At 41.5% G+C, this 14,708-nt stretch overlaps 1 protein-coding gene across 2 annotated transcripts in view; it reads right to left on the bottom strand.

Moving 5' to 3' along the window:
- Rhbdd1 (rhomboid domain containing 1) overlaps nt 1-14,708 on the bottom strand; it is a 119,511-nt gene that overhangs the window by 41,982 nt on the left and 62,821 nt on the right. For both annotated transcript variants that reach the window (XM_021173374.3, XM_021173369.3), the window contains exon 6: nt 12,766-12,909. In XM_021173374.3, the coding sequence (XP_021029033.1) occupies nt 12,766-12,909 (144 nt within the window). The remainder of the gene's footprint in view (nt 1-12,765; nt 12,910-14,708) is intronic.

Genomic DNA, 14,708 nt, shown 5'->3' with positions numbered 1-14,708 from the left:
AGGGAGAGGGAACTTATAGAGCCCACTTCCAGCAGGAAGACAGGACATCAAGTGAAGGATGGGGTTGCCATCCCACAGTCACACCTCTGACCCATAATTGTTCCAGTCTGAAAGAATTACAGGGATGGAAATGGAAAGGAGCCTGAGGAAAAGAAGGTCCAGCAACAGGCCCAAAGTGAGATCCAGCTCAAGGGGAGGTCCCAAGGCCTGACACTATTACTGAGGCTATAGAGCACTCATGAAAAGGGACCTATCATGAATGACCTCTGGAAGCCCCAACAAGCAGCTGAAAGAGTCAGATGCAGATATTTGCACCCAACCAATGGACAGAAGCAGCTGACCCCTGTTGGTGAATTAGCGAAGGCTGAAAGAAGCTGAGGAGAAGGGCGATTCTTTACCAGCAGTCTTAATTAATCTAGACCCCCAAATTCTTTCAAACACTGGACCACCAAACAGATAACATACAGCAGCTGATACGAGGCCACCAACACACATACAGCAGAGGACTTCTGGGTCTGTGTTTATTCAGAGATGATACACCTAACCCTCAAGAGACTGGAGACCTCAGGGAGTTTAGAGGTCAGGTGGGTAGGGGTGTTGTGGGCATCCACATGGAGATGGGGTGGGGTAGGGAGGAGGTGTGGGATGTGGAACAGTTGGAGGGTGGATGGGAAGAGGTGGGGAATGGAATATGGAGTGTAAAAAATGAATTACAAATAAAATTAAAAAGAAAAAAGAAGAAAAGCACTGAAGTTCTTTAACAATCTAATCATCTCCCATAGGCCACACCTCCTCTGATGATGTTATACCCAGAATCAAGTATCAACTTGATCAGCCCAGGTGAACTACATCTAACCCACAGCACAACTAAAGATGAAAGTCAAAGACATGTCACCATTCTCTCTGTAAATAATGAGTTCATTTCTAAATTAGCTTAGAGTTGTCCAGAGGCGATGCACAGTGCTCAGTCTGGCTTTCTGAATCTAAGGCTGTGATAATAGACCATGTGACTGAAGACAGGGTAATCCCACTGGTTAGGTCCTGCGGACTGAGTGTGCTGAGGGAGACAGACAAGTACGCTGCTCTGTTTCTCAAGTCACGACTCAGCAGCAGCCTGCATGGTTCCTCTTTGCCTGACTAGCATATGGTGTGTGAGCCTTCCTAATGTAGTAGGCATGATCTATATTCACCAACCTGTAATGAGCTTCACCAAAACGTTTACAGGTAGCTTCAAGGACACACCCCAAGTACGGAATAGGTTTTCTGGGTGGTAGAGTTACAGGTCACTCTGTGTGTGTGTGTGTGTGTACAACATTCTACCAAATCAACTCCAGTCCCAGGTTACCTTTTAAACATCGCTTGTATATTTGTATTTCTCCACAGTGAGTATGTTACTTTCTAACAATAATAATACTACCACAAACTGGAAAGGCCATAACAGATAAGTTTAGGTGTCCCTTGTCTCTTTACACATTTAGCAAAACCCACCTTGGGGCTATTTGGAAGGAAGGTGGGACTCCTTCTGGCACAGGAGTGAGTGGAGAGATGCTGATGAGAGGAATGTCACATGGTGAGACAAATGCGACATGCACAGAAACCACAGCATGTGTGTAAGTGTGCCAGTGAATTTGTGCCAGAACATTGTTTCTGTGGGCCCTGGAAGGCTGAATCATCCCACCGAGTGTGGGTCTTAATCTAGCTAGCACCTTCCAGAGAGGCCTCTTACTGGGCCACAGGAGGCCAACCCCCTCCAGACCTGCTCCCCAGGGCACGAGCTGTCAGCAGGATACAGCACTGCATCATTACCAGACAGACAGACAGACGGAGGACATTGAACCTTTTAACCTCTCTGCCTCCCCATGGTTTAAAACCAACATGTTAGTGTTGGCAACTTTTGAGGTCAGCTTCCATTTTAGAACATTCTAGTTCTGTTTGAAATGATACTGCCCGTTTTGTTCCCCATCTTCTTGTCTAGAAATAAAGTAAATATTTTACCTTCTTTAATTAAAAAGAGCCAAAAAAAATCACAGCCTTAATTAGTTTAGGGGTGCAATGACATCATGATATATGTTCAGCAATAAATTAAGCAAAGGATCATATTAATACTATATCTCCAACCCCCAGACTTGAGTGGCAGTTACATGCTTAATATAATCAACAGCACAGCTCTTTATGAACATTCAAAGAAACTGAAACTCAATTAGGAGATAAAATATTAATATACTCCCTTGAGACATGCTATATATTATTTTGAAATGTGATTATAATACTTAGAAAGAAATCAGAAAACTTTTATTAAAAATACAATTTTATTTGTTTAAAGTATCAACTATTGAGTTTATATATTGAAGTCTAGAACCTTTAGTTTAAAAAAAAAAAGTACAAGGTAAAATGAAATACTTATTCTGTGTCATTATTTTAGTCCTAACACAAAGTTCTGAAAACTTCTTCATATCTCATAATCAATGAGACTACAAGATGCAGGAAATGTTAACATGCCACCTGGTAGATCATTTTATAAGCTAATGCATTTCTAGAGAAATGTCAAGACTCTGCAACAGGCCAGGAATAATGGCTTTCTCAAAGTGTCTTATGAAACACCAAATATACATGTCAATAACTTCTTTGCATAAATAACTGGAACATCCAAACAACTATATTAGTAAACCCCTTGTTCTATTGGTTCTTACAACAGCCCATGGCTGTTGCAGCAGCAAAGGTCATAGGTTGCCAGCTTGCTTAAGTCGAATGCTTCTTACTGCCTCTCTCTCCTAAACCGACTACCCAGCTCAGCTGAGCTACAGTAGGCCACGTCACTCTTCTGCTGCCCAGCTCAGCTGAGCTACAGTAGGCCACGTCACTCTTCTACTGCCCATGCAGAGTGTTCTTACCTCATAGGAAAAACCAAGATTTAGTCACAATTGCAGCCTACGGTGCTTTGCCCGTGGTGCTGCTGGAGTGAGGGCCTGGGTGAGGCTCCACTGAGGAGCATACTGAGAGGTAGCCCTACTGTCCCTGGACCCACAGCAACAGGGAGTCTGAAAAGAGACTGGGCAGCTCAATGAGTAGTCTCAGTGTGGAAGAAGAGGGAATATGGGAAACTAATTCATTGGTGTTCCAGCTGTACCTTTATTCTCAACTTGCTCATTAGCATATAAATGGTGCCTTTCCATACATGGCAAGTGTGGGCTCAGAAAAATTATAAATTAATTCACATACAACTTCTCATGTCAATTTCCCAACATGTTTACATTGTTTATGGGACACTCTAGTGCTTTTAAATGGTGGTCCTAAATAGAAGCCTCCTACTTTCTAGAAGGAACCCACAGAGAATTCTGATTTCTCTGTTACTCCTCTTCCATGGTCACAGATGAACAGTTATATGCAATACTTCTATTTCTTTACATGCACAATTTCACACCTAAATATGGTCTTAAAGGGAAAACTTTTGTCATTGAAATGAATACCCTGGACATGAAGAGAAGCGAGGAATAGCCAGTAATTTAAGGCAACCATTGTTCTGCACTGAAATTGCTTTGAGACAATCTGGCAGATGGTACTTCTTTTTATTATTACATGGAAGAAAGAAAGAAAGAAAAGCTAAGTGGTCATGCAGAATTAGCCTTAGCTATACATCTCTGTCCTAGCCGCAGTGCTCCAAAGCCAAACAAGGCAGCAGCTGGAATTTGCATATGTTATAAACCACCAACTGCGTATGACTGCATTAAGCCAAGAAAGGCTCACATAATCACACAGCTAAGATATTACCATTTTGTGTGTACTTATCAAAAGCAGGTCTTCCTCAGAGAGCTGTGTGTGTTTATCTCCCAGGAGTCCTTCATTTATACAACAGGAGCCCTAACTTTCAAACGCTCACCTCTATTCCACGGCACTTCCTGGCCATGCTTTCCTCCGACTGAGTACAATTTAGTCCACCTTTCTTATAATTCCCATACAATAAAATAATCAAGACAAACACTACCTTTACGTGCCTTCATGGTGCCACAGAGAAAAGAGGAATTTGCAAGTTAACCACAACACCCTCCCCCATTTAAATCACACCTCAGCTGATCTCCTTGAATATATGATTGGTAGAAACAGGACTCAAAGATATCAACAGCAAAAGGGCTAGATATTAATTGGGAGTCTATTTCTTTTCGGTCATGGCAACCTGTCTCACTGTCAAGCCAAGGTTTTTGGAGTGCATTTTATCTTGATTTCACATATGGCTAAGGAGCAGCCCAGCACTCTGTCTGGTGTAGCGCTGCCCAATCTTCACAGGACAGCCAGTGTGGATGTGGCCGTGTGCTTTTCAAAAACTTAACAGAAGATAGCACCCCCACACATCAGCAAGGAGATCCAGATTTCACCAGCCCCAGGCCCTAGGTGGCAGACAAAAGTTGGAAAGGAGAGAACTCTGTGCCCTGTGCCAGCTGAACTTGGTGGCAGGCCATTAAAGAACAACAGTGGGGGAGGGGAGAAGAGATTAGACAAGGCATGGGGTGGGGAGCAAACAAAAAACTCAGGGAGCTAATGTTCCTAGCTGGCATCTGCCTTTTGACTCAGAGATGGCTCTTAACCAAGGTTTTCCTACTATGGTATGGTATCAGCTGCCTCCTGGACTCCTTTGTTAGTGCTGACTGCCAACAGGACAAGATAAGATTTCAGTTAATAGGGAATGAACTAGTCCTTGGAATAATAGCGATCTCTCTATTTCTTCTACAAAGGCTGCTTTGGCAGTGTTACTCCTGGCATGCACGTTAGGACTTGTAATTATGGCCGGGTGCTGTTTGGAAATATTGGAAAACTCTGAGGTTAAAAAGTTGCTACTTTAATCCCATAACTTACCTTACAATGTGTTTAACTGAAGAATAGTATCAAACTAATGGTGTGGGTTTGATATTCTTTCTCCCAACGAATTTCTCTTAGCTGGCTTTTTTTTTTTAAACCCAAAACCAAATTACAACTACTAAACTAACATTCCTTATGGTAACAACAGCTCATGAGTCATAGAGACATAAACAAGCACACAGCCTTTGGAAACTACTGTTTCTAAAGTATCTTCAGTCAAAAAGTAAAAATAAATACAACGAATAATATGAAACTTCTAAAGTAAATCCCTAAGGGGTGGTTGGCTCAGACCCCAGAGAAGGAGACCCTACGTGGAATGCTGAGAAGTACACAGAACACCAGGCCTGCCCCAACAATAAACACAAGGGCCGGACAATCTAAACAGTAACTCTCCTCAGGTACAGACAAGAGCTGAGGAGTTAAACCACCAAACCCTAAGCCTAAAATGGTATGTGGGAACTTGCTTACCGCCTCAGATTCTGCTGCCAGGAAGAACTCAGGAAGGATAAAGCTGAAAACTGGGCAAGCAGGAGATCACAGAACCACTGGCACAGACACACTCCCTTTCGGGCACTCCTAAGGGGCTTCAACTGGTCTCACAGAAGAGGAACCAGAGGAAGCAGCTCTGACGCCTTAGTGACAAATGAAGAAGACATTGCCTGAAGGTCCTGAACCTCATAATCACTGTAAAGAACTTAACAGTAGTTATGTCATCTTCCTGCTAACACTGGCTAGCCTGAGTCTAATGAGCTCCTAACGTGATTAATTGATAATATTTAGTAGATAGAGAATAGAGAGATGCATCAAATGCCCCAGGAAGAAATAGCCAGATAAAATGTAGACTTCTTACAGTTCAATGGGACTGGTGTTTGTGCTGGTTAGATTTATGCTAACTCGATACAAACTATATTCATTTGGTAAGAAAGAACTTCAACTAATATACCCAGGGCTGGGCAACCCTTAAGGGCACTTCTTGATTGACTGTCGACATAGGAGGGACCAGTTCATTGTAGGTGGTGCCACCCCTGGATTTAAAAAAAAAAAAAAAAAGCATACTAGGTAAGCTGTCAGAAGCAAGCCAATAAACAGCACTGTTCCCTGGCCCCAGCTTAAGCTTCTGTCTCTAGGTTCCTGACTTGAGGCATGGTACCACCATGTGGTAGGGACTGAATTCTTGGAAGGGAACCCAGGAGACACTAGTGGTGAAAGTGTAGCTCACCTGCAGTGGGCATCCAACATTTTAGAGATGGCAGTATCATGGGGCAACCACGAAAGGCAGCAGCCTCTGTGGCCTGGTGCCAGCCTGATTCTCTGAGACAAGCTGTCGCCTGCTGCAATGGCAGAGCTGGAGAACTAGAGCCCTTTGGAGACCAGAGGATTGTGAGTGGATCCCAGATTGTGCCCTGGATCTTCCAGGGGAGGAAGAAATGATAAAACCTACTTTTGATTTTACAGGAGTCCACACTTAAGAGAATTAGGAATTTTATAGAGACTTTGGATAATTTTAGAGACTTTGAATATTTTAGAGAAACTCTGAAAGATACTTTGAATGTTTTAAAGGGGCTGAACTTTTAAATCATTTGAGTTTGTAAAGACCATGAGACTTTTAAAAAAGAGTTTTGTGTACAGTGATATTAATATTAACATGCCATCCTGGCGATAGATGAGAAAGAAAAGGTTCTAGCTGAATAGTGTGTGTGTGTGTGTGTGTGTGTGTGTGTGTGTGTGTGTGTGTGTGTGTGATGCAGGGCCAATTGTACTGGCTGGTTTTATGTCATCTTGATATAAGTTAGAATTATTTAGAAATAGAGAACCTCAATTGAGAGAATAACCCCACCAGATTGGTCTATTGGAAAGCGTGTGGACTGTTTTCTTGATGATTATTGATGTGGGAGTCCTTTAGGCTGCTGGTCCTGGGTTCTACAAGAAAATAGGTAAAGCAAGCCATGAAGAGCAAGCCAGTAAGCAGTACTCCTCCATTGTAGAGGGATTTTAAGCCAGCAACTCGGCTACTCTGGCTGGAATACAGACATACCCTTAGCACACACCTTTAATCCAAACAATGAAGGTAAAGTTAGTTTGTAGAATAAGGCACCCATGTTTGAAAGCTATGTCCAATTGAGTGGCAGACAAAGTGATGAATTAGAGAAAGATATCACAGAATAGGATATGCCCACCTCTCATGAGAACAGAGAGGAAAGAGAGACAACATAAGAGGAAACAGGAAGTGTGGTGGCGCATGCCTTTAATCCCAGCACTTGGGAGGCAGAGGCAGGCAGATTTCTGAGCCTGGTTTACAAAGTGAGTTCCAGGACAGCCAAGGCTACACAGAGAAACCCTGCCTCAAAAAAACAAAAAAACAAAAAAACAAAAAAAAGGGGGAAACAGGAAAGGGGGGGGCAGTTTTGCTGAGGCAGTTATAGAGATACAGGTTGCAGAGAGAGAACAAGCTAAACCCAGGGGAAGACTGAACAAGCCAGAGCATGAGAAGGAGCCAGAAAATTAGGAAAAAAAATGGTCAAAGTGGGTATGAGCGATTCAGTCAGAGGCAGAAAGAGAAGTCAAATTGAATCAGTCAGCTTGGAGAGGAGTTTGAACCAGAACAGCTGACTTGAACCAGCCAGTCAGAGTTCAGAGACCTAGAAAGGGTGAGCTTATTCAGCAGTAGTCTCAGAGGTTGAAAACATTCTAGGCCTGGATAAGACTGTGTGGAGGCTAGGAGCTTCTAGGACTAGATATATGTTAGCAGACTGAGGCAGTAAGTCTCAGAGACAATTACATCAATCGAATAAAGTTACATTTACCCGCCATGACCTCTGCTTCAATTCCCACCTCCAGGTTCCCTCCCTGACTTCCTGTGTAAGTTGAAACAAAAAGCTGATGGCCTGTGTAAGGTGAAACAGACCCATCTCTCCCCAGGATGCTTCTGTTCATGGTGTTTTACCACAGAAACAGAAACCCTAATAACAGTCTCTGGGGGGAAAAGGAAAACAAACAAACAAACCAGGGTGTGCTTTTCATACAATAAAAAAATAATAAAATACAACAATGGAGACCTCAAAAATTATCCCCAGGGCTGGTAAAGGCTCAGCATGTAATGTGCCTGTCAATCAAATGTGAGATCTGCATTCCATCACTGATCTTAGGGTGGAAGGCCAGAGGCTACTTCCACAAGGGCCTTCTGACTGGTGTACACACACACACACACACACACACACACACACACACAAATAAAAAGAAAAATTAACTGTAAAAATACTTTTTAAAGAAAACTGGTGAATTTTGGGTTGGACTAAGTGTTAGATGTTGGGGAATTGCTCATTTTCTTGGATGTGACAATGGGGTTGTGTGTGAGTTAGCAGATGCCCTCTGTTTTTGAGAGATACACACCATAGCAGTGTGGAGTAAAGTAACAGGATATGCGCAGGTCTCAGCCAAGACAAAGCTCCCATCGGCCTTCTCCCTGGCCCAAAGAAGCTCACTGGGAGCTGCAATACCATACATAGATGGCCACCATGGCAATGGGATACTAATGATTTTAATTAGTTCTGCTCCGAGGGAACTAATTTATTAAATTAATTTTCTCTAAACTTCCTTGACCACAGAATTTTACTTTCAATGAATGCTCTAAATAGCATATGGAACTAATTTCAAGAAAAGTGAAACAACTTCCTGCACAGTAGTGACAGATACTAACAAGACTTCTGTCTTTATAGAATGCTTAGATTAACTCCAATTTTGTTCTCCTCCAAATACTTTATCATTGTTTTATTAAGATAAAAAGGAGATATTCTGAAAGGGCTTTTAAATTTTTTTTTCTTTTTTCCCCTATGGGAAAATTCTTTATTTTTTTAATTATATAAAATACTGATCATATGATACAGAGGGTTTTATACCCTACTTGACTAATTTAATAACATCATAATCATACCATTACCACTAAACTTTTCAATAATGTTGCTTTTAACATGTATATAATGTCTTCATGGTATAACAAAACTATAAATCATTTAGTCTTCATTCAGATTACTGTATAAATTTCAATCTACTCAAATTTATGACACATAAATTATGGAACTAAGTAGATGTACAATTACTGGACTTATCTCTTCAGGAAGATTGGCTCTCTTTATGAAATAACTGAGCACATGCCTCTTACTTGATTCTTCCCCATGCGCCTTCCAGAAGTCAGCTACTCATACAGAGGACCCTGGTTGGAGTCCAGGTGGCTCACAATCATCTACTGTAACTCCATTCCCCAGGGAACCCAAAACCACCTTCTGACCTCAGTGAACACTGAATGCATGTGACACACAAACACACATGCAAGAAAATCACCAATATAAATAAAAATAAATAAAATATTTAAAAATACAGAATTAAATGTATGGCATCTCTAAAGATTTATGTATCCAATTTCCTAACCATTACTAAATATTTACATATTTTTGTTTATTTTCTGTTAAATACTATTTATATTTATATTAGATTAACAACTAATAGAGATTTATAAACAAAACATTCTCAAAGGCTAAATCTAACTTCCTTTTCTGTTCTACAAAATACAAAAACTTTCCTCTGCAGTTACATTCAAGTCTCTAAAACTACTCTGAAGTGTTAGACACATCTTAGGATGCTTCTAACTAAACAACCCCCTAAACCAGCAGTTTTTAACCAGTGGATCTCAACCCCTTGCAGAAGGGTGTCAAATGATCCTTTCACAGGGGTAGCCTAAGACCATAGGAAAATACAGATATTTAAATTATAACTCATAATTAACAATGTTACAGTTATGAAGTAGCAACAAAAATAATTTTATGGTTGGGGGTTACCACACCATGAGGAACTGTATTAAAGGGTCGCAGCATTACGAAGGTTGAGGACCACTGTCCTACACACTTGTCTCTGAAGGATACAGAAGGCAATTACTGAAGGAAGCTGCTCTCTTTTTGAGAAATACCTGCTATAGTTTGGATCTGATATCAGTTATTGTGTGGAAGGCTTTGTCCTTGGCTGGATGAGTTCTTAACTGAATGAGCTACTGGGAGGTGGGATCTTGTTAGGTCAAACAGGTCACCAGGAGCCTGTTTCTGTAGGGTGTGTTTGCTCTGGGCTTCTTCTTGTCTCTTGTCCTCTGCTTCTAAGCAGCCAAGGGATGAACAGCTTGACACAAGCTCCCAGCATGATGCTGTACAACTTCAGACTCAAAACAATGATCCGGACAACCCTGGACTTAGATGACTGAACTAGAATTATGTCTGCATCAGAACTAAAGCATTGGTCCCTTAGACTTTCTGTCTGTGGTGATAGCCTTTGCTACGGACTCCTCTAAAACTGAGGGGAGGGTGAGGGACATCTGTTAAACACGAGAAATGGCACTTTACAAAAGGATACCTATTCACTTAAGATTGACTCCTTTCTCTTACAAGAATTCGACAAGGGAACATTCTAGATCCCATGTTCATATTCTCTGACTTAGACTCAAGTTTTTCCTCTGACTTTTAATCATTTTTGAAGGGTTGCCATGGGCAGACACATTAAAAAGAAAAAAAAAAAGATGGTGATGATCCAATGCTGCTCCCTCAAAAACCTAAGTGTTAACCTATTCATCACACAGGCACTCTATGGCTCCCTGGATTTAACTGAAGTCTGTGAATGGGAAGGAGATGAACTACTCCCTCTGTGCATATGAGTCCTGGCTTGCCTTGCTTGTCCATGATGCATCATGGCTAGCTATATGCACGGGGACATCCACGTGGATTCGTTATGGCACTGCTTCTGGGGCCTTCTTTCACGTTTCAGGATTATGACACCAAGTCACGTTTCAAGAGTTTATGATGCTGCACACAATGATTTAAAATAATGGCCGAGTCCCTCTTGGCCATTCTGAGATAGAGTATCCATTTCTCCTTTCTGTTGACTTGACTGCCCCTGTAACATGCTTTGGTAACACAAGACCATGAGACTGACAGTATGTCACCTGTCTTCCTGGTTTCCACACTGTCTTTGGAAGCCTTGTAACCAGCCTGGGCCAACCTGTTGAATGAGAACAGGTGGGTTTGCAAGGCCATTGCAGATGCTCCAAACTGACCACTGCAGCTTGCCAGCCAAAAGTCAGGTATCCTGGCTCTGCTGACCCATGCTCTGATAAGCAAGAATGTCCATCACCTTCCATCACCAGTTTCACAGTGACTAGATATACAGCAATAGATTACCTATGCATCACAGCTCACAACCCCGATACTCATTACTCCAGTTAGTTATAACACACTATTTCAGCTTGGCTGTCTGCTCACTCTTGTCTGCATCTCTGCAGACTGCTGCTAGTAGGCCTGCCCTCCTTAAATCCAAGGGCTACACTATTACACTTTGTGTGTTCTCATCACAAAATGCCATCAGATAACAGGTCAGTTCTCAGTTCTTATTTGCAGAAGACTGCAGCCAGATTCACAAAACTCAGGTCACCCCCTTCCCCTCCCTCCATGCAACCCTACTGCCACCTGCACTGGTGTCAGTTCTGTTCTCAGGGCTGTGATCAGACACCTGACAACTGGAGTGGGGATGTGCTTATCCCAACTTACAGTTGAGGCGGGCGACACAGCCCCTGGCAGGGAAAGGCTAGCAGGCAGGTGAGGTGGCTGGGCTCACTGTGTTCAAGGTCAGGAGAGAGAGAGAGATGAACACTGGGGTTCAGCCTGCTTCCTGTTCATTCAGATCAAGATCGTAGTCCATGGGGTGTTTAAAACGTCATAGATGTGGAGGCATCAAGAAGATTTCAAACCTACTCGGGCTAACCACTGAGATAAACCACCATAGTACCATTCCATCGGGGCTATTTAGCTGCAAGGCTTCTGCCCAGCTTCCCAGGATTCTTCCCACCTCTTGACGCTCAGTTCAAAGGTGAGGGCTGGCTTGGACATACCGCTTACTTCTCTGTTCACAACACTCAGTACAGCTCTATGGAATGTTTTTGGCATATCTAAAAATTCTGAAGCCCCATTGTTTCTGTGTCTGTGAAGGCCTAAGGACATTCCCCATTCCTCTCACACCACTGAGCCACTCCTGGATACTTGAAATTATGATTACTTGTGCTGCGCAGTATGTAGCACAAAACACTTTATAAGATATTGTGAAACTTTTGAGGAAGATCCCTGATTTAACAATGACTCCTGGAGAAGGTGATATCAACTAAGTATATATACAATCAGAGACAGGGATGTTTTCCAGGACAAATCCCATCTTCTACCTTATGTGCACTCTGTACCTGGGCAGTGAAGTATACTTACATGATGTATAATAATGTCTGTATATATGCTGCTTCTTAGTAACTTATACCAGGACGATAATTAAAGTATCTGTGTCCAACTTCATACACCAAACCCAGAGCAAAGAAAGCAAAATAAGAACACTGATTCTTAGACAATAATTTGTAAAAGAATCTTCCAGAAAGTGGGTTAAGACTATAAAACCATAGGCTTTTTCCCTGGAGGAACTGACTCAGTAGGATTCGAAGCTGAGTCCACTTGAATCCAAGAGAAGCCTATGTGACCAAGACTTTAATATAAGGTGATACAATGCCTACTTTACAGTCATGAATTCCAAAATAAACTTTTCTCATGTACTGAAGTTTGTTTGTTTTGTTTTTTAAAGTCTCCTGACTTTAATGTTAAGGCACAAAGCACAGTGGGCCTATAAAAAGAACAGTTAACAGTGCATCCAGTCTGGCACCTTGGGAGCTTAGGCTGTGGGCCGACAGCATCTCATCCCCTGCTTTGAGATCACAATCTGCAGAGTTTTCACCTATATACCCTTTTTATAAAGTGTTCAAGGCTTAATTTGCCGCAAATAGTCCTTCTTCAGACCACCTTGCCACGAGGCTGGTTTTAAAATAACTAGAGGGTACAAGGCTCCTACCTCGGTCCCAGATGCTGGCTCTTAATGCTCGTTCCAGCTGCTCCTCCTCGCTCAGGCCTGCTGTGTAGACATCATAGTTCCTGTAATTTGCATCATAGATCACTGGTCTGCCATCCGCATAGTGATTCTGATGTCCGGAGGGGCCTGTGGGCATCGTCAAAGGTTATAGACCCCAGTAATGGACCTACCTTTTGCTTCAGAATTCTGGCTTTGTAAATGCAAAGACAGGCCCATAATTCATGTCACTATTTTGAGTGTAATAAGCATCTTCTAATCTAGAGAAGATGGCACATAGAGAAATCTCCCACAAGAGTGGGCAATTATGATCCCTTCATGGGCTATTATGGTCCAACACAGGCCTGGACATAAATAAGATCTTAATGCTAATGATGAAAAGAAAAAGATAACTTAGAAGGGAGCTAGAAGTGTTGGAGAAGAGACTAGAATGGGCTTTATGGAGGATGTTTATCACCATACAGCTGTTGACTGCTAGAGTATTTCCCATGAAGTTCTCACTTGAGTGGGGACAGTGCTAGGAAGCAGCTGAGAACGCTTTTCTGTTTTGTGGCTCCATCCAAAAGGACACAACCATTGCTTCTTATATATACCAGAGTGCCCACGCCGAGTACTCGATTTCAACAACTAATAACAAGACTGAGACAGATGAGCCAATTGCTCTGACTGTAACTAGCAGACACTATACTTCCAATTAATATCGCTTTCAAAAAAATTGGTTACTCAGCAGAACAAGAGCTAACATGGTCATTAAATAATGCTTTACACACTAAACAGACAGCAATTAATAAAAGACTGCAGAGAAACACGGAATGCTTTTGCAAAAATAATTCCATACCATTTGTGTCAGTTTGAGTCTAGTCCTTGTGTCTTCTTTTCATTGTCAATGGTTACAGAATTAGTTTGAAGAGATTTTTGTTTATAGAGAATAGTCTGGCATAATGAGAGACTCTATCTTCTGTTCTTTGCTCCCCATGAACCTGTCATTATCATAGCCTTTGAGGGGGATGTGTCTAGTCTTAATTAACGTACTTGGTTGTTGATGAAAATCTTAAGCTACAGTACCATGTATCTCCATGGCACCCTACATAGAACATGCATGTAGTAAAACTACAGAAAAGCACAGAACTTGGTTGAGTGAAATTTCACATTCAGTAATCTGGAACAAGCTATTTTGAAATGTACTTTTGAATTTATTATTATAAAAATTCATTGATAATGTATGACTTTCTGGCAAAAAATGTAATTTAGTTTTAAATTATGATACAAAGGCTTCTTTATAGCATTTTTATATGTACTTTGATTTAGCTGAGCCTTGTCTTCATTTCCTCCATCTCCCTGTCCTCTATATCCAGGACTAAAAAGGAAGTTTTCATAACTGGCAAGACTCAGATGACCGGAAGCTCTTCAGCACTCCTGCATTCAGATACAACACGTGCCTGTAGATTTCTACAGTCTAGCAATGCTTTAATGAAATGAATTGACAGCTCTGACCATATGAACATTATAAAATCTTAACTTAATACTTGAAAGACAAAAGCTGGGACAAAGAAGGAAGAAAACCTTGGTGCTTTAAGTGGGAAGGTGTGCTAACGGTCCTGTGCTGTCAAAGAAAAATCAATTAAAAGACCCAAAATGCCATATCTAATATGATAATGGGTCCCTGAGAAACAACATGTTTCAACAACTGTTCTTCTAATAGCCCAATCAGATGTATTAAAGTCTTTGTAATAATCAAGGACAGAGGAATCTAACAACCAGTGCTAAGGATAAATAAGTTTAAATTATATCTTGTGATGAATACTTTTTAAGTTATATACTTTGGCTCTGTAATAAAAAACAAAACAAAACAAAACAAAAACCCAAAGAACTTTTCTGGTTATCATTATTCTGTTAACTGTTCCATCTGGTCCTTGTACACATTCCAG

This window comes from Mus caroli, unplaced genomic scaffold, assembly GCF_978045245.1.
Source record: "Mus caroli unplaced genomic scaffold, Mus_caroli_1 scaffold_1, whole genome shotgun sequence".
In the NCBI taxonomy this organism is placed as follows: domain Eukaryota; kingdom Metazoa; phylum Chordata; class Mammalia; order Rodentia; family Muridae; genus Mus; species Mus caroli.
The sequence above is the reverse complement of the archived record's forward strand: the minus strand, read 5'-3'. Positions and strand labels throughout refer to the sequence as shown.